This window comes from Apus apus, chromosome 10, assembly GCF_020740795.1.
Source record: "Apus apus isolate bApuApu2 chromosome 10, bApuApu2.pri.cur, whole genome shotgun sequence".
NCBI classification, from domain to species: domain Eukaryota; kingdom Metazoa; phylum Chordata; class Aves; order Apodiformes; family Apodidae; genus Apus; species Apus apus.
The window spans coordinates 890,847-917,040 of record NC_067291.1 but is presented as its reverse complement, the minus strand read 5'-3'; the positions used below and the strand labels follow the sequence as shown (position 1 = coordinate 917,040).

General features: G+C 52.8%; 2 protein-coding genes across 5 annotated transcripts in view; both read left to right on the top strand.

Annotated features, from left to right (window-relative positions):
* The window catches only part of AP3B2 (adaptor related protein complex 3 subunit beta 2), an 87,617-nt gene that overhangs the window by 23,839 nt on the left and 37,584 nt on the right, over positions 1–26,194 (top strand). The window lies entirely within an intron of this gene.
* The window catches only part of CPEB1 (cytoplasmic polyadenylation element binding protein 1), a 35,967-nt gene that overhangs the window by 6,287 nt on the left and 3,486 nt on the right, over positions 1–26,194 (top strand). The window contains exons 1-7 of one of the 4 annotated variants that reach the window (XM_051628754.1): positions 5,092–5,653; positions 5,919–6,107; positions 21,401–21,627; positions 23,170–23,419; positions 23,727–23,840; positions 23,928–24,032; positions 24,938–25,074. In XM_051628754.1, the coding sequence (XP_051484714.1) occupies positions 5,954–6,107; positions 21,401–21,627; positions 23,170–23,419; positions 23,727–23,840; positions 23,928–24,032; positions 24,938–25,074 (987 nt within the window). In that variant the 5' untranslated portion in view covers positions 5,092–5,653; positions 5,919–5,953. Of the gene's footprint in view, positions 1–5,091; positions 5,654–5,918; positions 6,108–15,183; positions 15,504–21,400; positions 21,628–23,169; positions 23,420–23,726; positions 23,841–23,927; positions 24,033–24,937; positions 25,075–26,194 lie in introns of those variants that run through there. The other 3 variants (XM_051628757.1, XM_051628756.1, XM_051628755.1) reach the window with 3 other exon arrangements.

Sequence of the window (26,194 nt, the reverse complement as noted above, 5' to 3'; positions counted from 1 at the left end):
TGTGTGGTGCTCCAACCACCTGCTATTCGGGCTGACTCAGTCTTCTCTAAAGAAAGGCAGAACTTCAGCAAGGTTGTATAGAGCAGACATTAACCTTTAGTGGCATTTACTGTGGTGGTGGAGATGGGGGAGAGAATGTGGCCTTGATGGAGGCAGGAGTGAATATCTCAGCAGCTTCCAGCACTGCTGGAGCACACACAGCTTATCTGTCCTTAAGGAACAGCTTCACAGGGTTTGTGGTTCTCCCAGAATTTAAAGCTGATCTGCATGTTCATCACTGGCCTGAATGAGAATGTGAGTGGAGGCAGTTTAAGGCAGCAGGTGGTTTGTTTGCCAGGCTTTGAAGCTGGGCCTTGCTGGGTGGAAAGTGCTGCTACCAGATTTGATTAAAACAACCTAATCCAGATTTAGAAATCATCATTCTGTTCTGTAGGCACAACTTTGAGCTTAGTTCAGAAGAACAGGGAGTAAAAGCTCTGTCTTCCCCCTTGGCATGCCCCTTTTCTCAGTGGACTGGCTTCAACTGAAGGCAATGCTGGCTTAAAACAAACGAATTTAAAAGGATTGCAGGTGGGTACCCCAGTGTCCCAGAGGCATTGATGTCCTTTTCATTAAGCTCTGCTCATTTAACGGAGAGAAAGCAGCCATTATTTTGTTCGAAGTTGACAGTCCATTGTGAGAAGAAATGGCAGATGCTCAAATGACTTCCTGTGGATGGGAGTGGCTTCAGGTGCCAAGTTCAGTGTAAAGGCTGTTAGTTGTGTCCCATCAGGTCCTAATGATTCTCAGTGGCTGCTTCGTTTAAGGAAAACTGAAGGACAAATGCAAACCCAGACGAGCTGATGACTAAATTGGCTTCCTGTTTGTTCTCGATTGCAGTCAATTAATGACCCATCACTTGTTTAGCCACCCAAAAGTCCTCTCTGGTGCTATGATGTAAATTCCTCTGCTCTTGACTGTCCTGCAGCCATGGCAGACAGCACGGGATGCAGCTGACCTGATATGTGGGGTCTTGGATGAGGGACAAAATGTTAGAAGATGCAGAGACAAAATGTAGCGCAGCTGCCTGGGGTGTGTTGAGCAGCAGCTCACCTGGAGCTGGCAGCTGAGAACCATTCTGCTTGCCCCAAATAAACATCCACCTGGTACCCACCGCCAGAACAGTGCAATTCAATGCCTGTGCCCCAAGAGAGGCACACCTACTGCCTTTGGCTTTGGCTTTTGTATTTCAAGTGGCACAGTAATAGGTCTTTGCCTACATGGGCCCAATGCTTTTCTGTGCTGGAAAGGAGCCCGAGTACATGGGTTTCTTCATTAGATCTGCAAATGGCAGCAGATCACAGTGGGTGTTCTGCAGAGGATCTTGGCCTAGAGCTTGTTGCTCTCTGCAGTGGTCACAAGCTGGATAGTGTTGCTGAAGTTCCAGCCTGTTTCCTGACACAGCATGCTCTGTTGGTCAGGTTTTGGTGCAGTAATCCTGGGGCAGTCTCTTGTTCTTTGGAGAAACAGGTAGAGCAGCAAGGCGAGTTGAAGTGCCCTCTTAGTTTTTTTAGGTAGTTGCTTACCAGCTGTTTAAGTGTTTGTGGTTAGGGGAATAAGGCAGACTCCATCTGGCTGTGAAACGGGGTGTGCAACAGCAAATGTCCCTCCACTTGAGGAATTTTTCAGATTACAGAGAAGATGTTTAGTTGTGTAGCAGGAAAACCTTTTGTAACTAGTAGGTTTATGCCTAACAAGAGCTTTTCTAAGCCCCTGATGATCCCAGTATACCTTAGCAATACAATTGGCTCATCCTCTAAAAGCTTTCACTAGAGATTTGTTTGTAATGTGTGCAAAACATACTTGAGAAGCTTAATTTGCAGGGATGCAATTCCCAGCCTTTACAACTGGTGGTGTAGAGAGTTGTGAACGGCAAAACACAGCTTCTGTGGGGAGCTGCCTTTCCACTTGTGATCTGAAGGCTGCAGAAGTGCTGGCCTTGCCTCTTCTCTGGATTTGGAAGTCCAGCCTTGGGCAGAGCAAGGTTGCTGTGCACAGAAGTGAATCTGACTCTGTCAGTGAGCAGAGCTTACAGCTGAGTTGTGCTTATCCTGCTTGTACCCTTGGGGGTCTTGTTTGTGGAGAAGTTTCCTCCATGCTCAGGTGCTGCTTGACATCAGCATGTGGGAGCAAAGGGAGACCTCCATGGCCACAGAGGTGGTAGGAGTGGGACCTAGGTTGTTTGGTTCATGTTTGCTTAACCATTGTGTTGCCTTCCTTCTCTGGATTTTCTCAGTTTTCAAGCTGAAACCCATTTGCTGGATTTTTACTTGGCTTTGCAAGCTGCCCAGGGCTGGAAGACTAAAACATCTGAATGTGCTTCTGCTGGAATGAAGCATTACCTTTCCAGTCTAAGTCTGGCACCATGGTATGCTTCTGCCACAGGACAGGGGGCTGAGGAAAGGGGCTGTCCCCATGCTGCCTTAACCCAGCTGCCACAAACTGCCTGTGGGTCACAGCTCCTGGTGTCAGTCCTTGCTTGACCTCTCCACTTAGGCTGTAATGTCCTAAATATTTTCCTGCTTCAGATGCCTGGTTGGTGCAGCCACACCACAAACCAGGTATCAGGGGAATGAGCTAGGCTAAAACTTAACTCCCAGTGGCTCCCCAGTCTGGCTTCCTGTGTGGAAACTCATCTGCCTAAACTGGTGTGAATGGGGAGAGCACTGGGGTGGGGACAAGTGGCTGGGGCTGTAGCTTGTGTAAAGCTGTCTGGGCTGGTAGAGCTTGACTGCAGGGTTAGAGCTGAACTGTGTGAAGAAGCCTTTGAAATATCTTAAATGTGATGTTAACGTTTGAAGTCTGAAAAATGCAGTTTTCCACCTGGGTGGTGGTGTGGAAAGCTGTCCAGCCTGTGCTGTGCTGCACCCTGGCTCCAGGGATCTCCTGGACAGATAGGAGGATGTCATTCCAGGAGAGCCATCAGTTCCAAGACCCACACCAGGAGCTTTTTACTGAGGACTTGCTTCTCATGATGCAGTTGAAATCAAACCCAACCAGCTCAGGAGACCGGAGCTCAGTCTCTCCCAGACACTTGGGTATGAGCCCATTGCAGCACAGCTCCCTCTGCCAGAATGGTTGGCTTCCAGTGGCAACTCCAGGGAAGAATCCAGGTTGGAAAGACTCATGCTCATTTTTGGAGCTTGGAAAAGTCTGCAGTGAGGTATTTGGGCTGTGTCAGGTTGCAAAGGGAAATTATTTAATATTTGGTAGACATTTACTTATTAATAACTTGAGGTTATGATTCTTTAGACTGAATTTTTGTAGGAAATTAATTCTTCCTGCTGCAGCATCCTATTAGTTTTGCCTGCCATCAGCAGCTGATTGCTTTGTAACAAATTTCCAGGCTCTGAATTTGAAAATAACTATTCCAGAAATCCATTTAAATTCTATTTTTTAAGTTGGTGTTTTTCCTTGATGACCCATATCCATCTTTCAGCATGATTGGAAATGTTAAAGGGGAAACAGGCCTGTGCTGCCTATTTGCTTTGGATGGGAAAAGGTCTAATTAAAAAATGCTGGTTATCTAAGCAAATTCTACGGTGTGCTTCAGCAGTTACACCCATAGCTGAATTGCAGGGAGCTGGTCTTTAATGTAGATTGAAGCCATCCGAGGGAAACGTAGATCCCTTGAACTGGAATCTGATTGGGTTCAATTAAACAAAACAGCTTATTTCCTGAAAAATGTAGATAGCCAGGGAGCAGTGTGGCTGGACACTGAGGAGTGAGTGCTTCTCATCACTGATTAAACTTCTCCCTTTTCTGTTTTTCTTCAGTGGTGGGTTTCACCCAAGATGTTGGATCTGGGTGGGATTCAAGTTCTGCTGTCTGTTGGTATTCTGTTTGTGTTGGTGCTTCCTAGAAGATAAAGCATGGTGGGAATTAATCTTGAAGATGGCATAAAACCTATCAAGATCCAGGTCCCCAAAGGGAAGGTAGTCTCCTGCTGCCAGGGATCTGGGCTAGAGCAGAGCACTTGTGCATTTTCATAAATGCTGAAATGTTCCATATTCATATGGGCAAGTTATGGTTGCTGTGGGAACTGAGTTGTCTGAGCAATGTGCCTTTATGCTCTCCTCCCTACAGCTGCCTTAGGAATGTCTTTAGGGCCTGTCCAAAACAAGCCATCTGAAAACTACTGGGAGAACTAATGCAGTGAAATAACCTGGCTGAAGATGCAGTGTGATGCTTTCAGAGGAGCATTTGCTGCTGTTCCAGGTGCTTGGTAGCAATGTGGCTGAATTGGCGCTGCAGCTTGTACTGGTGCTACTACAGGAGCAGGGAAGAACCCTGGTGGGTGCTCCCTGGGTGCAGTGCTGTGGAGGGGGCTGCATCTGGGCAGGAGGAAGGTGGCACCTTGCCAGCAGGTCTCACCAAGAGAGTGGTGCCACAGCCCCCTTGCCGTGAGCTGGGAATGTTGGTGCTCCCCAGAGTGCTGTGGGGTGAAGGTGTCACCTCTGGTGGTGGCAGTGGCCTGCAGCCCGTGTGTGGTACCCAGCACCCAGCTGACACGGGCCTTGCCTGGGCTCTGCTGGGTCGCAGGCAACTTGAGTGGCACGGGATGTGGCCGTGGGTGTGGAAAAGGAGGGCAGGCATGCTGTCAGGTGCCTGGGGTGGCCGGAGCTGCACGTGAGGGATAACGTGACAGGCTGGAGTGACTGCGGCGCCCTGCTGAAGAGCGGCAGTGGTGTGTGCGAGGTGTACATCTGATGGCACAGTGGGAGGGTGTGGGGGCAGGGGGAGGAGGAGGAGACAGCTGCTGCTGCTTGGTAGCTGGCTTATAAATGCCCTCTGACTCAGATTTCGGGTAACACAACCGAGCATCTTGTGGTTTCATCAGCCCCCAGATCCCTGCATTAAACTGGAATTCTCAGACTATGAACCTGCTGCATTTCCTTAGGCTGTTGGCACAGGCTTAAACCAAGGCAAGAATCTGGCGTCTCCAGTACCGTAGGCTTGTGAACACCCCGCAGGGGAGGGGAGGGTTGGGAAAAGGGGGGAGGACCAGGCGGGCGGAAGGTAAACAGGCCATGAAAAATTCCTGATGTGAAATGAGTCCTGCACTCTGGCCGGTCCCCGTCTCCCTCTACCAGGGCCCTGCGCCCACATGAGCTGGACCCGGGAGCAGGGGTGTCTCTCTGGGTAGCGGGAGCGGGGGTTGAAGGTTATCCTTGTTACTCAGTGGTAAACAATGCCGAGTCAGGGAGGCACAGTGGCCAAGTTGAACCAAATAGATTATGCTAGCAGAATTGCGAAGCTTTGCATCGGGCTCTAAATTTGAGCCAGCAGCTGGAGCCTGTCCAGGACTAAAGTGTTTTTGGGTTTTGTGGGTGGAGGGAGGCGGGGATAGCAGAGCTGGGTAGCACTAAAACTAACTGTCTGCTCTGTGGCTGCTGCTGTTATCGTCGTTGCTGGGGGGATTGCTGCCTCGAGCCTGTCGTCTGCTGGTGCCCTGCTTTTGTGCTGCCTGCTTTCCTTGATTTCCTGGAGCTGCACCTCTCCTCCTGCCTGCTGTCTTGTCTTTTGGGGGAAATCTTACCCTTTCTTCTTAGCTTTATTTTGTAAGAGCTGGTGCAGTTCTCTTGCATGGCTGAGTGACGTCACTGTCAGCACAGTAAGCATCATCAGCCTGGTCACATGCTGATCCAGTCAGTAATGCAGACGGGATAGGAAGGTGGAGGGGCTGGGGGGTGGGGGGCTGGTTTCTGGACATATGGTAGCCCTCCCTTTTGGGGTGCAACTGCTAGTTGCAGAAGCCGTGGCTTCAGAGCAGCACGAGACCTGGCTCGGGGCTTAATGCTTTGGAAAACTCCTTCTTTAAAAAGAAAAAAAAAGCAGCCCTGAACTCTCAAGCTTCTGTTTATTCTCAATCTGAGCAGACTTCCAGGACTCTGAAGAAGCAGTGGCAAGCAGGATGCTTTTCCCCACGTCCATGCAAGAGTCTTCCCGTGGCCTCCCAGACACCAACGATCTGTGCCTTGGCCTGCAGTCCCTCAACCTGACAGGGTGGGACAGACCCTGGAGCACCCAGGACTCTGACGCTGCAGCACAAACCAGCCCACAGTCCGGTGAGTCTGCTGACATGCAGCAACAGTTGTTGGATTCCTTTTATTTTGTGGCCATTTTAAAGCGTTAGCGGAGCTGCCGCTTGTGTAACGGGGCTGGCAGTGGTTGACGGGGGCTTCTCGACCTCTAATGCTTGTGTAATGTGGCGGGCGAGTTGGGGAGGCTGTGGCTGGTTGTGCCACAGCCCCCTCTGCTCTGCTGCCAGTTCACTGCAGACAAGAAGTGCCCAAGCTTGTGTTTTGCTCGCTGCTGTAACGTTGGTGGAGAAACAACCTCGCTGAGAGGAGAAATCCTCTCCCTGTGTTGGGAGGGAGTGGGTGGGGGGTGTGGTGTCAGGAGGCTGAACTTCACTCCGGCAGCCGGAGAAATCCCCGGTGGCAGGTAGCTCTGCAGGCAGGGAGGGGTGTGCCTGCCAAGGGGTCCCCCTGCCCAGCTACAAAAGTGCAGGCAGCACCCCTGGCTCCTGTGCTCCAGCAGCCTCCCTGCCCAGCTCTGCCCGCGGGGTGTGGTAGGCGCAGCCGGCACCCAACTAACAACTTGAGGCAGCAGCAGCTTGCTGGCTGGGAGACTCGGAGGGATCCTGCTCCACTCCCACGTTCAACTAGAAATAGCGAGTGCTCCTGGCAGTGGGCTGGAGATGCAGTGGAATGGCTTCTTCTGTTTAACTCCTTTGGTCCAGCACCAACCTATGTGATTGGCAGGGTGTGGGCTTGCAGCCACATGCTGCTGGCTGGCCTTGCCCTTCCCCCTCAATCCTCTCCAGGCTGGTTTCACAGCTGGGATTGGATGGGGAGTTTTTGGGGTGCTGGGTGCTTCCCCCAGAGTGATGTGGGGTTCGGTTAACTCTTCCAGAGGCACCAGCCTTCTCTGTAAAATCATGAGAAGAAAGGGCTGCTGTGTGCACAAACTTAATGCATCTCTTCAACTTGGTGACAGGGCAGGGAGGTGAAGCAGAGGGAAGAGTTTGTTTTCCTGGCCTTTGCGGGCTGTAAAACAACAGTTTCACAAACGGTGGGGTTTGTTCAAGTATCAGTCCATGGAAAGATCTAGTGCTTTGGCAGAGTTTGTGCAAGTTCAGCCTGGTTGCTACAGAAACTCATCCCTTTATAGCAGCGTGCTGCTGCTTTGTTAAAAGGGTAGTGCATCTCTGTGCAGGCTGGGATGACACAGGAGGCCCCAGGTGTGAAGTTGGTGCTGATGGGAACGTAGGTAGCTTCTGGGGTGGCCTGGGCAGTGTGATTTGCCCACACAGATGTTTGGGGGTGCAAGGAGGTGCTGTCAACCACCTCTTCTATCCAGGGGGTGCTGTCCTTTGGACAGGAAGAGCTTCTGGGACACAGCCCTGGATGTTGCTGCATAGATTGTGTTTAAAAAAAGAACAATCACTTGTGGGGTAGTGGAGTTTGAAACAACTTAGTCAGTACAGCTCACTTGAGCTTCTGCGTCCCATTTGCACAAGACTTAGCAGCGTGCAGGCTTGTGGGTGGGCCCTGGCACAGGCACCTGGGGTCTGCTTGCAGTCAGGCTGCAGTACCTTTATGAAGCCTTGCTCTGCTCCAGCACATGGTTCCTGTGGGCTTCCCCTAATGAGTCAAGGAATACACACAGGTCTGTCCTCCTTCTGGTGCCAGCTGAAACCTTAAAGGAGGAAGGAGAATCCAAAGTTACTAGCATGCAGGGGCCTTAGAGCTGTGTGTAGGGCCCCATATGGTTGTTAGCAGACTATGGGGCACTGAGCCTGCCTTGCAGGATCATTAATGTGAAGAGCACACCTACAGCAGGCAGCATCCAGGCTGCCAGCAACCACAGCCCTGGGTGCACAGTGGTGCTGCAGAACCAAGGCTGTCACACCAGGTGGCTGCTCTGTGTGGATGTCCCAGCCCCAGCTGATATGTTGTCTCCAGGGCTCTCCTGGCCACCTTCCTGCCAGACTCTCGGGTGCTGGGGCAGGGCTGGGGCTGTGGGCAGGCTTTGCACCTTGCAGGCTGGGCTGCAGGGACCGTGGTGGGGGCAGCTCACTGTCAGGGGTGGAGAGGTTTGTGTTTCAGGAGGGAGATTGATTTGGCAATACTGTGAAAGTGCTCTGGTGACCTCCCTGCTTACAGAGGCTGGATCTGGTGTCAGGTGCCCCTGCTGCCTGCAGTGCATCCTGCCAGAGCTCCTGCCTGCCACAGAGGCCTGGGAAGAGTGCTAAGAGGGATTCAACCCTGGGCACTGCCCTGGGCCTGGGTGATCTGCACCTGGTGGCTGATTGTGAGAATTTATGGTGACAGCTGCTAGAAGGTGGCACCCAGTAGTGTCTGGATAGGCCTGGGTCCTCACTTCTCACTCCTGCTGTTCCCTTAGGTACACAGGGGGGCATGGCTGGGGTGTCAAACAAGCCCAAATGTTGTGCTGCTTCCAGAGAGGAGCTTCTGGGGCTAGGGCTGTGTAGCTGGAGAGTGTTGTGGTCTTGAGACCACAGTCTCCCTCTCAATCCCACCTTCATTTCCCAAGTGAGCAACATGTGGGCTGGGAGTGCTCCTCAGCCTGGGCTGCTGTTCCTCTCCTGCTCTGAGAGCTGTGGGGATGGTGTGTGCTGACTGGAGAAGTGGACAGTTGGTATCTGTGCACAGCTGTTGTAGTGTTTCAACCTGCCCACACCTCCCATGTCTCCAGAGCCTCATCTTTATCTCCTTCATGAGGGCCCTGGAGTGGCAATGTGGAACTCCTTGGGAGGGGAGGGAGATCTTGTAGTTCAGGAGCATGTTCTGAAAGACTGTGAAAGACACTTCAGGTGACAGAGGAGTCCTTCTCTGTCTGAAAGCTTTACATCCTGGAGGAGTCAGCAGATGCTGATGCTTCCAGGTAGCTTAGCTGTGCTGTTGTGGAAAGAGGGATGACATGAAGAGTTGTGTGTGGGTTGTGCTGAGGCCTGGGAGGCTGCAGCTGGGCTAGTTCCAAGGGCTGGGGTCTCCACAAGGGTGTCCTGAGAGCAGATGAGGCTGCATCATCCTGGGCTGTCTCTAGGGGCCAGGGAGGAACAGTGCTGCCAAGCAGAGCTGTTGTGCCACTGGCACCCAAGCGTTCGGAAGGTTCCAGCAGTGACTCAGCTGCATAGACCCACAGGGTGGTGGCTGGAAGGGTGGAAATGCAAAAAAACCCAACAAACAAGCCCTCACAATCAGGCTAAAAATATTGCTGATGTGGTCCCCTGCAGTGCCTGTGCTTGAGTACTGATGAGCTGGGACTTCCTCTCCCGTCCCTGCCAGTGCGGAGCTCTCAGCCTGGGAAGGACCTTTGGCTGCAAACCCTTCTGGTGTCACCTTGTGCTCAGGGTGGTGGTATGGTGCAGCCTGGTGCAGTGGGATCAGGTGTCTGCTGGGGCTGTGCTGGAGGAGGCTGGAGAGCAGCAGGACTGGTTTGGATACTCTGATCCTGCCTGCAGCCCCTTCCCAGAGGGTTGCTGAATCCCTTGCACAGCATTATGTGTAAGGAGTTTTTCTTCTGGGTCCAGCAGGGCAGTGCACTGAGGACTTGTGCCTAGCCCTGGAGTGCCTGCCTGATGTGCTCCCTGTCCCTGAAGCTGGTGCCTGGAGAGACCCTCTCCAGGAGGCAGCAGTGGCTGCAGGCTTCAGCTGCCTGCGTGTAGTGGCTGTAGGGTTGAACTGCTGTCTCATAGCAGGAGAGGCATCACAAACCCACTGCTGCCAGTGGATATGCCAGACTGGAAATACTTTAGCAAGTTGCAGAAACCTGCTCTGTGGCCTGGGGAGGGGCTTTTGCAGGAAACTGGCCTTGAACCCTTCCAGTCCTGCCATCCCCAGCTCTATTTCTTGAGGCAACATTTCCCTTGAGTAGCCTCACAGGAGGCAGATGCTTGTGCAACACCTTTTAGCTCATCACTGCAGAGGCAAGAGGGGGTTAAGAGGTAGTGGTGGCACTGCCCTTGATGGTATCCTTTACCTTCACTGCCCTGTTCCTCAAGGAGCACAAGCAAATGGGGCCTCGATCCAATTTTTGCCTGGAGAATGGGTGACAGCAGTACACAAGCAGATCAGTGTGTGCATTTTGGGTCTCCCTGGCTGGTTTTCAGCCTGTGTGCCAGCTGCCTGGTCTGGCTGGTGTGTCCTGCCCTACATCAGGAGGCTGAGGCTAACCTATGTGGGACAGGCAGACTTGCCTGCTGGGAAATCATCCTAAAACTACTCTGTTAACACTAACTTTGTGATGCTAACCTGCAAGGACGTTCTTGGGAGGATCAGCTCTTCCAGAGAGGACATCTGCCTCTCTTGGTGAGCCTCCCTGAGCAGGTAGAGCTCTGCCTGATGGTGTCAGATGGACTGTCTTGCTGTGTCTGCCTCCTTGCTGTGTGACCCTACAGCTGCTGGTGCAGCTATGGATTTTAGCTTTTTCCTTGGATCTGCTCTGGAGGCTGCAGGTCCAGCCTTCTCTGGAGCAGCTGCTGCTGTCTCATTCCCTAGCCTGCAAGGTTATTGCTCCAGTTGCTCTGCTGCTGGGGAGATGGCCTGTGGTTGGGAAACACTGCTGGATCTTTCCAGCCCTTGGTTTTCCTGCTTCTCAATGCACAGCAACTTCTTTCTGCAGTAAGCTTGAACGTGCTGGTTCTCTGTAGTTCCTCTGCTTGACTAGAACTGCAGTCTGTGGTGCGTTGCCTGGCAGATAGCTGAGGCCTCTGTGGTGAGTACAAATCACTCTGAAGTCTTCAAGGCAAAACCCTGTCTCTGAAGGATGAAAGAGAAGACCTGTTGTACAGAAGGGAGCATGGTTGTCATGGACTCCCAGCCTTTCTTCTCAATAACAACAGCAGGGACTTGGAAGCAGCTCCCCCTGGATGGGCTGTTTTCAGGCTGTCCTCAGAAATGCTGGGTGTGGTGACAGGCACCTGTGAGCCCCCCCAGGTGAGAGCTGCTCATCAGTCCATGGCTGGTGGTGGTTAATCAGTACAAGGTGAGCATTGCCCTTCCTCAAGCTGCTTGTTTTGGCTGTGGAAGTTTAGGAAGACCCTAGAGGGGGCAGAGGGTTTGGGTGAGGGGGGAGGCCCCCAGATAGATCTCTGGCTGTTGAATTTGCTGCTGTGCTAACCTGTGCTGCAGTGTGGTGCTGAGTGCCTGCTCTGTGGCACTCCCCCTTGTGCCACTCCGTGTCCATCCAGGTCTTTCCCTGCTCTTTTACCTGCTGGGTTTTGGCCAACAGGCTTTGGAAGACAGTAGCTGCTTGGGTGTGTTCTGTAGCTGCATCAACTGAAACCCTCAACTCCTTCATGTTCCTGCTTAGCTGCATGAAAATCCTTCTTTTTGTGGTAGAGGAAGGTTTCAGAGGCTTGTTTTGATAGGCTTAGCATCTGGGTAACTCTAGGTTATGTGCCCCCAGAGTATCCAAGAAGGATTCTTTCTGCTCCATAGTGAAGGGGGAGCTTTGGATCTGGGGAGGGGGCACTTCACCCTGAGTAAGACTCACTTTGTGGGAGTTCACTTGCAGCCTCACTCAGATTTAAGACCAAGTCTACCTAAAAAAACCTCAGTAAAAGGTTCCTTGAGACTGCTGATTATATGACTGTGCTGGAGCAAGGAGGCAAGACCAGCTTTTGCTGGCCTCAAACCTGTACCTGATTCAGGCAAGTGGGTAACCAAGGACATGGTGGTGATGGGGATGCTGAATTCTTGCATCCTCAGTGTCCTCCATTACCTTGAAATGAAGACAGGCTTTCCTGGCCACAGAGCATGAAGGCCTGGTCCTTCTGGTGGTGCAGCCTGCCTATTGCTCAAGGCTTGGTTGTGGAAGCATGAACATGGTGGTGGTGCCATCTGTGGAGCTTAGTTACAACAATGCTGTAAGGGAGCAAAGCTGGGAGCTGGCTTGACTCTTGTGGTCTCCTGCATGGTGGTAGCACTTCAGGCTTGTCCCATGCCATCTTAGCTCCTGTGAGGCTTTTCTGAGGACGTGCTTGGTGTGAGTGCTTCATGGGCCCTTGGCTCTTTGTGTGTTTCAGTAAGGGCTGCTCATGCTCCATGGGCTGGTTTTTCACCTGCTGGCCAGAGCCAGCCCCACTGGGGAGTAGAAAGCAAGGAGCTGCAGACTGCTCTTGTGGCAGCAGTAATTGATCCTTAATAGAATAAAATATGTATCAAATAAGTAAATTGTGTACCAAAATTTTTTGCAGTAGGTTTCTGATGGAAGTTGCTCTTAATCCATCTCCTAAGGCTTCCATTTGAGCAGCTTCTCCTAAACAGCTTTATTTGCACTGATGCTGAAAAGTAGAAGATGCAAATAGATAAGTAACTGGAACAGAAACCTAACCAGCATCTCTGCCTGACTCCAGCTAGCACTGAAGTGGGTGAGGTCAGCCCCCAGTCTTGGGCTGGAGGTGCTTGGAGCAGGCACACACCACCCAAAACCCTCCCCTCAACTCTTGTCAGAAGGATGTTCTGTTGCAGCCTCTGGAGCAGCTCTTGCTGCTGCCTGTGTGCTCTCTGGAGGTAACAGTGGACAAGTGTGGGTACAAGGAAGGCACAGGCTTCTCAGTTACCTGATCCTGCTGAAAGCTGTTGGAGTTGACATGTTGAAAATGTTCTCTATGCATGTTCTCTATGCATCACAGACATGCCAACTGGTGCCCCAGTGCCTGGTGATGGTGGGCTGTACAAGATGGGGCTCAGAGAGCTTGCCTGTAAGCTTTTTGACTCAAGGTGTAGTCTGGAGCTCATGCCTCGGGTAGCTCCTCAAGTGAGCCTTAGCAAGCACCTTCCCTTCCAAGGAGAGCACTAGAGCTGCTCTTAAGTGGCTCTGAGCTGCCCCAGGCAACTAGTAGCTTAGTATTTCTGTCCTGTTGTGATTGATATTGGATGTAGCATCAGGGTGTCTTAGGTGTGTGCAAGCTCTGGCCTGGGGTAAGATCTGTCCCCAGCCAGCCAAGTGAGATGGGGAGGGTAGGTTTTCCTCCAACCCCGGCAGCAGATGAGATGTTTGCATGCAGACATGAAAGGCTCTGTCTGCTGCATCTTCACCAGCAGTAATATGGTGGATCTCTAGAAGAGGCCCTAAATGTGTCTTATCTTGGTGCCTTCATCACAAACTCCACAGCATTTACAGGTCTGTGTTCTTCCACTTGGAGTTGGTTAGGGAGCTGCTTGGACTTCCCCATGGCTTGGAGCTGCTCTCCCAGTGTGCTGGGTCTGGCTGTAGCAGAAGGTAGAAGTGATGCCTGTTCCTCCCCTTGTCCAGCTCTGCTGGGACAGGCCCAGAGCTCAGCATCTGCTCCAACCTTAGCCTTGGGTTTGCCCCTGGTCCTTCCTTGTTCCTGGGCACAGCTTGTTGCTCTGGTGCCCAAGCTGCAGTGTGGTGCTGTGGGATGACCTGTCACTGTAGTGACTCTAGGGGCAAGGCCAGCAGCTCAGCAGAGAGCCTTTGGCCTGTTTGTACAGCTGAAATCCCTCTAGCTGACTTATGCAGTGACTGCATGTGGGACAGCTGTAAGAGGACCTCTTGGACCCTCTGCACTGCACTTCACAGGCTGTTGTTTTAGGGTGGCAGGGTGATTAGAAGGGAGCTCTTGAGGTGATCTCATCCAACCTCCTGTGCCAAGCAGGATAGGAGATCTGCTGGAGGGTGGCAAAAGTAGCACAGCCTGAAGGGGCTGTAGAAACAAAGTCATGGGTTGCCTATGTTCCCAGAACAAGGCCTGCTTGAATGGGCACCTCCACTGAGCTGGCTCTGACGTGATCTGCTCCCAAAAAGTGCCATGGTGCTTGAGCTGCCACCACAGAGATGCTGCATGGTGCCACTGTGGGCTGAATTAACACCTGGGGGGTGCAGGGCACTTCCAGCTTGGCACCTTGGATCCACATCTCCAGGCTCACTTGCCTGGGCTCTGAGGTGCTGAGAAAACAGCTGAATCACAGGTGATGTCTGTGCCAGTGCCAGCTCTGAGGCTGCTCTCGGGCACAGCAGCAGCTGCCACCTGCTTCAGATGGCCATGGAGAAATGCCTGGCTTCTCTCCTTGCCCCTCTGGCTTGTTTTCTCTCCAAGAGTTGAGGGAAGGTGAAGCAAACCCCTAAAGCTGTGCCTGAGGCGTGGAGACCTCTGGAAGGTAACTGGGAACCTGCAGGCATCACTGGTGGTACTGGATGTGCCAACCTAGGGATGAAATACGTGGCTTTATGCCAGCTGAATGTGAGGCTTGTGTGCCATTTTCCAAATAAGATTGCACTTGGGACTAAAGCTTGTCTGGTTTTTTGAGTTGTTTTGCCTTGACTGCAGCCTGCAGCCCTGCCCAAAAGGGATACGGCCAAACAGCCTGTTCCTCCTCTATAGAATGTCCCTTTGGAAAGGTGGTGTCCCCATGGACTTGACACCCCACAAACTGCTATGCAGCTGATTAGTGCAAATGAGTCAGTCTCATCCTTGTTAGCACCTAAAGTTACACATGCTGCAGTTTGCACCCTGGATGTGGCAGCAGGTAACTGAGAGGAGTTTGGTACTTAAATATAGAAGTGTTCGTTCTTGAGGCTTGTGAAGCTGAAGCTCGTTGTGCACAATTTGACCTGAATGTGTTTGCTTTCAAATCTGAGGCTGATATGCTAAAACCTGCTGTATTTCTATGTTCTGATATTTTTAAAACCAAACAGAGCTGTGGCAGTCTGCTTAGTGAATGCAATTACCTGCGCACTTCTAATCCTGATTAGCATTTTAGCTGTCCTTACTGATTTTATATTTACCTTGGGCATCTGTTTTCCCTTCCCAGAAACACAGTAGTAAATTCCCTGCCTCAGGAAGCAGCCAGGCTTGTTGTCAGCCAGGTCCCCCTCTCAGCACAGGAGGAGGACCTGTGCTCTCAAACCTTAATGCAATAACCTCCTCTGTGTTCTTACTTCTGCTGCTGTTTCCATTTTTCAGGGCACGCTGGGGAAGTGACTTACCATGCTGGTGCCAGAACCAAGAATAGACCTCAGGTGTCCTGACTCTAATTCTGTGGTTCAGCTGTGGGATCATGCTGCCTTTTTTATTCCCCCCACCCCCTTCTTAGCAAACCAGAAATAGCTGCCCGAATACCCTCAGTTCTTTGCCCCAAGTGAAGAGTCTGTCAGGGCAGAGGTTCCTCTTTTGTAGTTCAGAAACAAAAAAGGACTGTGCTGTAGTTCCTGTTCAGATGGTTGTTACTGCTGGTTTGGTCACACCTGCACTTCTGGGAGCTGCTTTTTCTTGAGTGTTGGCTGTTGGTTCAAGATGTCAAGACTTCTGTTGTGATGTACAGCTCCAGAGAGTGTGCACACCTCTGACTTTGGGTGGCTTTTCTCATAACAGCTGTGACTCTTTCTGTTGGAGTAATGGGAGTATAATCAAATCAAGAGGATTTGAGCTGGACAAGACCTCTGGAGGTATCCAGTGTACTGCTCAGGTGAGCTAAGTGCCTAAGGATGGAGGTCCCCTCCACTCTTCTGGGCCCTGTCTTGTGGCTGCTCTACTTAAGAGGAAGAAATTTTTGTGCTCCTTGCTGCAGCTTTTCTGTTTGGGTACATATAAAGAGCCTGGCTGTTCCCTGCTGCTCTGTTAAGGTGTGAATAGAGGTGGGGGATCCTACCTCTGCCTTCCCTGCAATCAGACAAAGCCTGTTCCTGCTCTGTGTGCTGCAGCCCTACAACTGCCACTGCAGCTTCTGCTGGGCTTGGGTCACTTGGTGTCCCTTCCTGTGACTGCAGGCATGCTGGCTGCTCTCAGGCAGTGCAGGGTCCTGTGGCTGCAGGCATGAAGTGTTAAAACTTCACTTAAGATTAGTCTGGAGTATCGATCACCCCTTCCCCTGGGGTGAGCGGGTTGTGTTCTAAGCAGCTTGGTGCTCGTGTGTGATGGAGGGGGAAAATTCACTCTGGCAGCCTGTCTGGCTGTGTCACTGCTGTAACTCTGAGATGTTAACTGTAGCTGTAGGAGGTAGTTAAGGTGCTTGTTTGCCTTTCAAACATGCAAATGTTTCTCTTGCCATGGAGCTGCTTAGTGTCTGTAGGAGGTGCTGCTTTTTGGCTGACTAAAACATTCAGCCTGCTCCCACCCCACCAGGGCAGAGCCTGGCTGGGCAGTAAAAACTGCAGACGAGCTGTTTTTCTGGAACTGCAGCAGGCTATTGTTTAGGACATCAGCCTTTTTCTTTCTTTACAAGCTTATTTGACAAATGACAAAAGAAACTGCACTGTGTTCAGTCTCCAGGGCCTTGGTCACGCTGCTTCCCTCCTCTGCCACCCTGCCCCAAAATGTGCATGTGGCACAGCAGGTGTCTAGAGTGGGAGCAGAAGCATGGTGGCACTGAAACCCATCTCTTCTGCCCTGCTTCCCTTGGTAAGAGCTTTCGTATTGATTTCTTTGTCCCTGCAAGATCAGGGCAGGATGGACTTACCCTGAAAGTAGTAGTTGGTGTATGCAAGGGAGATCTTGACAGACTGTCATCCCTCTTGTGCTGAGTAATCACTCAGCAAACTTCTGGTGTCTCCTCTCAGGTCACTGAGATGTCCCTTTGTCTAACATTGCTGGTGATGCCAGCCAGCAAAAGTGACCCAGTGGAGGGCTTGGCATTGCTGACTTGCTTGTGCAAGTCCTGGTGCCTTCTAAATAGCCTATCTCCAGCCATGTGGGGAGTTTTCAAAGGCTGAAATATGTGTTCAGAGCAGGACTTCAGGAAGAGTGCATGTGTGTGCTCATCCAGCAGCCAGTGCCACTGCCAAATGTGGTGTCAGCTCTTGCATGTTCAGCATTAAGGTGTCAGACATGGTTGGTAATGGCAGAACCTGGGGCCTGGCATCCTGCTCTGCTCCACAGGAGCTTCTTGTATGCCTTCAGGCTGGGGAAGTGGCTGAGGGACTTGTCATCCTATGGCAAACACTGTTTTTTCCCCTCTATGGGGAAGCTTCCACCTGTGTGGGGAAAGATCTTGAGCAGAGGGACCCTGGGCAGCTGTAAGGTGAGAGGATTTTTTGCTCTGGGCAGGACTGTTTCCAGATAACTTGACTAAAACCCAGGAGCAGAGAGCATCAGCACTGCTCTTGTGCTCCTGGCTGGTTCTGCTGGGTGGTATCTTGCAGGCCCAAGCTAAAGCAGAAGTACTTGTTCAGAGGACAGCTTAGTGGTGGCAGAGATTTTTGTCAGCTCTAGCTGTCAGGAAGAAATTCAGTGGATGCTTTGTGTAGTGCTCTTATCTTAAGGTCTTGTTCAAGGCATTAAAGCATCATTTGTCATCAGCAGAGTGGTAAGGTGGTTTATTTACCCAGAGCCCTTCCCTGAGCTGCCAGCCTGGCTCCTCAGGGCTCATCTTCACATCAATGGGTTATAAAATGGGCCTGGTTAAAACTGCCAGGAAGGTCTAACTCTTAAATGGCTGGAACTTATAGTAAGCAAGGAAAAAAGATGTATGCTTCAAGGTGCTGAGCAGGTGCTGAAATTCTTAAATTGCTACTCTAAGTGGAACATAGACAAATAAAAGCTGTTCTGTGGTGGGTTGGGTACTGGCATCTTGCTGTGGGGCACCTTTCCCAAGGTTTGTGCTGTGAATTTCAGCCTGTGCTGACTGAGTGATCTACTTGAGATTGGGTCAGTTTATGTTAGATGTGACAGCTGAGTGGTTGGTAAGTGGCTGGAAGAGATGGTTGAGGGTCTACAGGACACAGTTGGCCTGAAGAGTGGACACTAGCCACCCTGTGAAACTTGGGGAAACTAAGCCCACTGCTGTGGTATCTGCCTACTTCTGCTGTGAAATGTCTGGCTTGGGTGCAACGAGTGCTGGTGCTTGTGTGTGTGCTCCTCAGGATCTTTAAGGGCCCCAGGATGATGCAGCATTGTCCTGCTTGTTTCCTAGGGAAAGCTCAGCTGAGCAGGAGTGGCTTATAAAATGTTTGTTCTCTAGAGAGCAACCTGAGCACCCACGACCTGGAGGGATGCCATGCTGGTATCGAGACTGCTCCACAGAGCTCTTAAATCTGTCAGCGTTTGGCAGACGTGCTGGAAGATGGAGCACACTGGCTCCAAATCCAGTCATTAAAGCTGCAGCAGCAAGTCAAAAGTCAGAGCTGAGTTTCTATTAAAAGCTGCTTTTTTTGCTGTCCCCTGCAAAGGAGCATTGGCATGTCTCTTGCAGCTCTGAGGCATGAAAAGTTCCAGAAGCTCTCAGCATAACACTTGAGCTATATGTGAGCAGGTGAATGGGGATGGTGTGGAGCCTTCAGTGAAAAATTCCCCCAGCAACATGAGAAATACTTGTTCACACTTGGGTAGTGTGTTTTTTTTACTTAGTCTGAGTAGTTACCTGATGTTTGCTGCTTCACTTTGGGATCTTGACACCAGAAATTGCTGATGCATCTTGTGTGTGCATTGGAGATGGTTTGGAGATGGAAGCTGTCTGCTTGGGAGGGAAGCTGAGGCCGACTTTCCTGCAAGAGCTGTGGCTTTACTGAGTGGCCCCAGTGACTTGAGGGCATTTTTTTGGGTGGGCAGCCCTCATCAGACTCTTGTGCCTCATCCCCCAGGAGGTGTTTCAGTGTGTAGCCCTGCGGGCAGGGAGCTGGAGCAGGCTGCCTTTGGGTGGGGGGGGTGAGAGATAAAGTCTGGTCTCTGATGCTGGTGTTTCCTAGGCTACCTGCAGGGCTGGCTTAGGGGACAACCTGATCACTAGGCAAGTGATGTGAGCCATGCTCAGTGTTCCCTCTGGCTTTTCCTCCCCATATCCCTTTGAGTACCAAGGAAGGCAGAGTTGGACCCACTGGGATGATGTGGGCTCTCCCACAAGCTCAGTGTAGGCTGCAGAGCTGGTCACCAAGTGCTGCCTGTGCAGACCTGTCAGAGCTCCTGGAGTGGATGAAATCCACCTGCACCAACAGCAGAATGTCGGTGCTTCCAGGACACGAGGTTAGGAGAGGGTCAGCTGTAGCCAGCAGGACTTTACTTGGTGGTAGGAGCCGAAACTTGGCTGCCCAGACAGTAGATCCCTTGAAAGGCAGTAATGCTGCTTCTGGAACACACTCATACTGGCCTTACTGGTTTTCTAGCTGGGGTGAGAGCTGAGCAATCCTGGGAGCAACTGTGGAAGCAGCAGCTGTAGCAGGACAGTATGGGGGCAGAGCTGAAACAACTGGGGCAGAGCAGTTGGACCCCATCACACTTTTAGGGGCTCATGATGAGCCCCCCAACTCTTGCTGCTGCATCCCAAATGGAGCTGTGGTCCCACATCTCAGATAACCAGGAGATGAAGTGCAGGACAGGGTTGTCTGGCAGTGATCTGTGCTGGCTGCTCCAGGTCTCTGGGCACCCTGTGTCCGGGGGTCAGCGCAGGGCTGCCTCTGCCCACTGTGCTCCGTGGCTGAGGAGGGTGTTGGCAGTGAGGTTTGGGCCATGGGATCAGCTGCTTTGCTTTGACTCCTGTAGTGTTTAGTGACTAATCAGATTTTTGAGCCTGTTTAACAAATTCAGCTGTCTCCCTTGAACAATACAGTGGCTGTATTTTTAAACACATCACGTGGCTTCAGAGAAGTCGGCAAACCAGCGTAGTGCGGCTTGCCTGGGCTGGGAGATGCTCTGCCCTGCTCTGTGCTGGGACTAGGAGGGAACAGTCTCCTCCCCAGCTCCAGTGCCTGCAGCAGCTTTCCTGGGGCTGCTGCTGCTTCTCCAGCTCTGCCCAGGGTAAGTAGGGCTGGGCCAGAGAGGCTTTTCTGCAGCTGCAGGCTTGGGGACAAGCACAGGTGCTGCTGCTGGGGAGAGCAGGGCAGATATTCTGAGGACAGGAGGTGCCTTTCTAGGTGTGGTTGGAGAAGTTCACAGTCCTGTGCTGCAGCCAAAATGGGGCTGCACCTCTGCTGGGGGAGATTGTGGGGATAAGGCTCTGCCAGTGTGGGAAGATGCTATGACAGTGGCTGAGGGCTCCTGCAGACCTTGGGATGAGGTAATGCTTCAAGTAAAGCACCCCCCTGTACCTGTCTGGGGTTTCTGTTGGTGTTTTGAGGTTTCTCCCTGGAGTGTGAGGCTGGAGATGCCAGCTCCTGGCATGTGTGCTCCTGGGAAATGCAGCTTGGGATGGGTACATCCCAGCATTTTGCTTTGGGCACGCTCAGCAGCTTTCTCTGTTTCTGGGTTGGTACTGGTGTCAGACTGTGGTGCAGTTGAGTGTGATGGCATTTGCTACCCTCCTGGTTTGGGCAGTGTTTTGGGTTATTAATCCTCTTCTGCACAAGATCTCCTTGAAAACCCAGGTTGAAAACCTTGGGGTTTGAGCTGGTTGATCAGGTGGAGCTGGAGGGTATTGACTGGATCCCAAACTTGCTTTGCTGAAAACGGAAAGCTTCAGGGCAAGCTGCTTTGTTTTGCAGCCTCTGAATAATTAAAACCATTTCTGAATGCTCTGCTCTTTTCACTTGGTTTAGGGACACATTCAGCTTGCTGAGACTTGCTGCTTCTGAATAGAGCTGCCTGGTGTCATGCCTCTGTGAGATCCTGTGTGGCCAAGCCTGCCCTGTATCCCCTCTCCTGGGTGGCAGCCAGCCCCACATAGCTGGCCCACGGAGCAGGGCAGGACTTTATCCCCTCAGTGGGCTGGTCCTCTGCTGCAGGAGGGTGGCTCTGTTTGTCTGGAGGAATTTGCCTTCTTCCTCCTCAGTGGGAGGAAAACCTGCTGCTGTGTGAGGGAAGCAGTCTGGCATGTTCCTCGCCTGCTGGCTCTTGGGCAGAGGCCTGACCAGACAGGCTGCTGGTGAGCTTGGTCCTGGGATGGTGACTGCAGAGCTCCACTGTCAGCTGGCCAGGCTGGCACCCTGCCTGCCCAGAGCCAGTTCCTGTCTGCACTGTCCCACCTCCTGGCCTGCAGGTGCCTGCTGGTGGGCCAGGCCTTGCTGCTCTCAGCCCAACCATCAGTGTGTGCAGCAGATGCTGCTGTGGGCCCAGTCTGTGCCCCTCACTGTGGGTGGCTGCCAGTGTAATGGGGGGGGCCTGTGTGGAGCATTTGTAACCAGGATGCAGGGTCTCTAGTTCTGCTCCCACATCAAGTGGGATCTTTGGCTGATCTGTGGAGATTAACCCACCCTCATGCTGGCCACAGCAGGCTGCTGCCATTGGCTCCAGCTGTGTCATAGTGCTACAAGACAGCAAGGAGCACACAGCCTTTCTGGAGCTGTGTGGAGATTTGGTACCTGCCAGATGTGTCACCTCCTAGACAGGCTGTCTGTGGGCTGACAGGAGTCCAGAACCCTCCCGGGCTTCTGCCACGGGAGCCAGGAGGGAAGGAGATGTGTCATGCTGCAGCACTGACAGGCTCTTTTTCTGTTGCAGTTCTCAGCATGCTGAGTAACCCTCTTGGGAACGTCCTGGGGAAGCCCCCACTGGGTTTCCTGCCTCTAGACCCCATTGGCTCAGACCTGTCAGAAAAGTTTTCCACGCCAACACTGAGGAACTCCCGCCTGGACTCCCGTTCCCTCCTGGACTCCCGTTCCAGCAGCCCCTCGGACTCAGACACCAGCGGGTTCAGCTCTGGCTCCGACCACCTCTCAGACTTGATTGTAAGTTTGGGTCTTGCACCCACTCTGTGGTTCCTGGTGTCTTCCTGCGTTTCTGGGGAGCACAGGAGAGCTGGAGGGGGCTGCAAGCCATAGCCCTGCCTGCTCAGGCAGGGACTGGAGAGAGCTGTCTTGCCCTTGCTGACACTGCAAAGTTCTCCTGCAGCCCAGGTTTGGAAGAAGGGCTGCTCATGCAGTCTTCCTTCAGCACAGATTAGCAGTATCCTGTTTTGTTTTTTTTTTTCTAAATCATGCTTTGGCCTTCTGGCTTTGTGCTTGTGGCCCTAGTAAGTTAAAGTAGCTCCTGGAGGTGTCTGAGTGTTTGAGCTGATGTGTGGCAGGAGGATGTATGTGCCCTGATCCCAGCAGGGAGGTGGTCAATCAGCATAGCTGCTTTCACCCTGGGCTTCTCAGGAGCTCCTGTCCCTGCCTTTCATTGCCCTTCCCATTTGCTGACTGCATTTCTCCACCTCAGGGCTGTTTCTTCTAGAGTGAACTGGGTCTAGCCTGCTCCTATTCCCTAAAGCATAGCTAAATTTGGAAGGCAGTGAGCAAGGCAAGTGTCTGTCTTGCTGACCCAGTCTGTGCTGCTGGGTCTGTGCTGCAGCATGAGTGGCTGCTTTGGTGCCAGCAGGGCAGCCCAGCCCCAGCTCCTTGGGCACTGCTGCAGGGCTCAGCCTCAGCACCTGAGGCTACAGCCAAAGCTGTAGCTCCTGGCTCTGCCCTGGTGCAGCTGTGGCCTTGACCCCCATGCTGGGATGTGCTTGAAGGCCCATGATAGGCTTGACAGACTTGATTCTCCTGTGACCCACCCTGGAGAGTCAGGATTTGAGCCTGGGTGCTGTGAGGAACTGCAGCACCCTGGGCTTGTGTGGGGTGGCAGAGTTTTGTGGTAGCCTTGTTGGTGAAGGTCAGGTCCTGCCTGGCACGGCCGTGGCGTGGGCAGCTGTGCTGCAGCACAGATCTGCAGGGTGGCTGGCACTGAGCTGCACAATGACTTGCATCCCTGCTGCTTTGTTCATCTCTGCTTTTACTCCTTCCACCCTGGAAGAGGCATAGTACACCTGTGAGCAGCCAGGTCTGCAGCCATCTGAGCCCACACCTGGGTCAGGCATGGCCTGGGAGCTGGTCTGTGGGGGGTGAGAGCTGCCTGCAAGGCAGGGCCTGAAGCAAAGCATGGGGTGGGTGGTGATCCCCGGGGGTGGCAGGTGTCATTGAGGCTGTGCAGGTGGGTGTAGCTGTTGGCTTTGCAGCCTGTGAGGTGCCCCCTGCTGAATGATCACTGCTGCAGAGAATTTGGCATGGGTGCAGTGGGAAATGGCTGCAGGGGCTGGCCTTTCCCAGGGAAACTGTAGCCCCACCAGGCTGCTGGGACAGGTGAGGTGGCTGCTTTTTCCTACCTCTGCCAGCCCTTAATGGGTCTCAGGAGACCCCTGAGAGCCCCTTCTGCTGTGGGTGAGGGCAGGTCCCCAGGGTGATGCATGACTTCCAGGATTACATATTCTTACTTGGAAGCTGGGTTTTAATGTGGGGTTTCTCTTGCAGTCAAGCCTTCGCATCTCCCCCCCTCTGCCCTTCCTGCCCCTCAGTGGGGTGTCAAGAGACCCCCTAAAGATGGGAGTGGGATCCCGGCTGGATCAAGATCAGGCTGCCTTCGCTGCAGTCACTTCCTCTCCAGCCAGTGCATCAAAAAGATGGCCTGGAGCATCTGTGTGGCCTTCCTGGGATCTCCTGGACTCTCCAGAAGACCCCTTCAGTATTGAAAGAGAAGCCAGGCTTCATAGGCAAGCAGCAGGTAAGTTGGGTGATGGGTCTCAGCAGGCTTCAGTGCATGGTGATGGTCCTGGCCTTCTGGGAGGACACGTAGGTGGCCTCTGTACAGATAATGTGACTGGACATAAGTTTGCAGCAGATCAGGCCTTTCTGCAGGCACAAGCCTGACTGTGGGTTACCTGCTGAGAGAAGCACAGGCAGGATGTGCAGGCAGCTGCTCATTGCTGCTGCAGCTCTGCTGAACCTCTGGGTGTGGAGCACAGGGACTTGCTTGGAGAGCTGTGGGGAGTAAATGATCCTGTACTGAGAGTTGCTTGTGCTTGTCCCAGCTGTGAATGAAGCAACCTGCACCTGGAGTGGGCAGCTGCCTCCCCGAAACTACAAGAACCCCGTTTACTCCTGCAAAGTGTTCCTGGGAGGAGTCCCATGGGACATCACGGAAGGTGAGCAGCCTCTGGTTCTGCCATCAGGAAGGTGGGAGGATGGAGCTCTTTTCAGGGGCAGATGCTGACTTCTCTCCTTCTGTCTAGCTGGACTGATCAACACCTTCCGTGTGTTTGGCTCACTGAGTGTGGAGTGGCCTGGTAAGGATGGCAAACACCCACGCTGCCCTCCCAAAGGTAATATGCCTAAAGGTAATAGCCACACGGTAGGGTTACTTTTTTTCCCATGCTATGTTACAGCACGGATCTGGGCTGGTACGGCTGCATGCTGGTGACTGGATGGTTCAGAGCACCCTAGGGTAAATGTCCTGCTCTCACTTGGGTCAGCACCAGGGTTGCAGAGCACTGTCACCTCTAACTGTCCCTAGCAGGGCTGGGCAGGAGCATGGGGTTGGGGGGGAGACCCTCTCTGGTGCTCCTGGAGCCCCACCTGGGGCTGCCCTGGCTGTGTGGCAGGCACCAGGCCCTGCTGCCAGCACAGGCACCTGGAGCACGTCGCCCCTGGCATCAAGTGCACACGTGGAGCCAAAGGTGCATCCACAGCAGGCTGGGGCTGGCCAGCCCAGCAGTCCTGCCTGGAGGGGCCAGGCTGGTGTCCTGTCAGCAGTAACAAGATCAAGGGTAAGAAGCAACAAGCCTGTGGGCTCAGTGGTGCCTCGTGGCCTCATTCAGTCACCAGAGCCACGTGAGGTACAGGGTGCTGTGCTGTACAAGGAAGGGATTTTTAAAGCCCTCAACTCTTTTTTTTTTCTGGGCCAGTGCATCCTGAATGTGAAGCAAAGTCTGTTTTCCTACAGAGCACTTGTGGTGCCCACTTGTCATGTCTAGATGAGGCTGTGTGAGTGGGGACAGTGGCCCAGCTGGCACTGGAGGTGGGCAGCCTGTCCCTGTGCTGAGCTTGGCCTTGGCCAGGCTGTGGATCTCGTGTAGGGGCAGGTGCTGCAAATCACTGCCCTCCCCTGGAGAGGGGTTGGGGCTGCAGCACAGGTCCTTTGGGTGACAACTGAAAGTGATTTTTGAGGGTGTCTGCAAGTTGGGAAGATCTGTTTCTCCTCTGCTGCCCTTCAAACAACTGTTTCTTTCCCCTCCCCACGAAGGGTACGTCTACCTGGTGTTTGAGTCGGAGAAATCTGTGCGTGCTCTGCTCCAGGCCTGCTCCCAGGACCTGCTGAGCCCAGATGGGCTCAGTGAGTACTACTTCAAGATGTCCAGCCGCAGGATGCGCTGCAAAGAGGTGAGCAGACCCAGGAGAGGATCCCTACAGACAGCAGGGTTGGATGGTGATGAGTCCCTTGGAGACAAGGGGGTGCACAGTGTTACTCTGCTCCAGGCAGGGCTGAACTAGAGCAGCTGAAGTCAAATTGGTCTTGGCCATCTTTAGTTGATGTGTCCCTGCAGTAGGGCTGGATGCAGGTGAGGAGGGAAGGGTCAGGTTGGTGCTTGTGTCCTTCACAACACCTTGTGCCAGGAATTGTGAGCTGGAGCTACTGGATCTGTGACAGACCATGACTCTGTGAAGCCCAGTAGCTTTGGTTGCCTGGAAAGAATCACTGCAATAGGGATTTCACTAGTTACTTTGTTCAGCTCAGCTTTGCTTGCAGAGGCAGACTTGGATCCCTTTGGTGCTGACCAGCCCTTGTCTGCTTGTGGAACAAGTGGCTTCTGTGCTTGCTGCAAGTAGCTTGGGTCTGCAGCTGCTCCCCAGCACAGCCTTGGCTGGCTGACCCAAGCTCTGGAGGTGCTGAGGCTGCAGGAGCTCAGGTTGGCCTCCTGATGGAGAAGACCTTAGCCATAGATCAGGAACAACTCTGGGACTTTGTGAAGTTCAAGAATTGAGATTTGGCTCTTAGCTAGACTGGCACAAGCTAACTGCACCCCAGACAGCTCTCCCTGTGGCTGTTGGCAGCACTTCTGTGCTTGGTGATTTAGCTCTGGCAGAAGTTGCTCCTTCTTGGAGCCCTGGATGTCCAGCAGATGGAAGCTCCCATTGAAGCTGTCAGCAGGTGGGTTGCTGCATTGATCTCCAACAACAGGCTTCATCTGACTGGGTGTAAACTTAGGTGCAGGCAGCTGGTGAAATCCACTTGTGTGTGGATTGTTTCCTGGCTGCCAGCCCTGAGGGAGCAGTTTGGCTGCAAGCAGCGTGTGTGCCAGTTGGTTTTGTACCCTGGAACAGGCCTTGTAGGCTCTCCTGAGGTACCTGGAGTTCCCGAGCTGTGGTGCCCTGCGGGCAGACTCTGAGCAGCAGTAACTAAGGGAGCATTTGCAAGCTGGGGACAAAATCCGCGGGTGTGGGGTAGCCTGCTGCCAGCCGAGGGCACTGTGGAGCAGCAGAGCCCGTGGCTCCGCAGGCT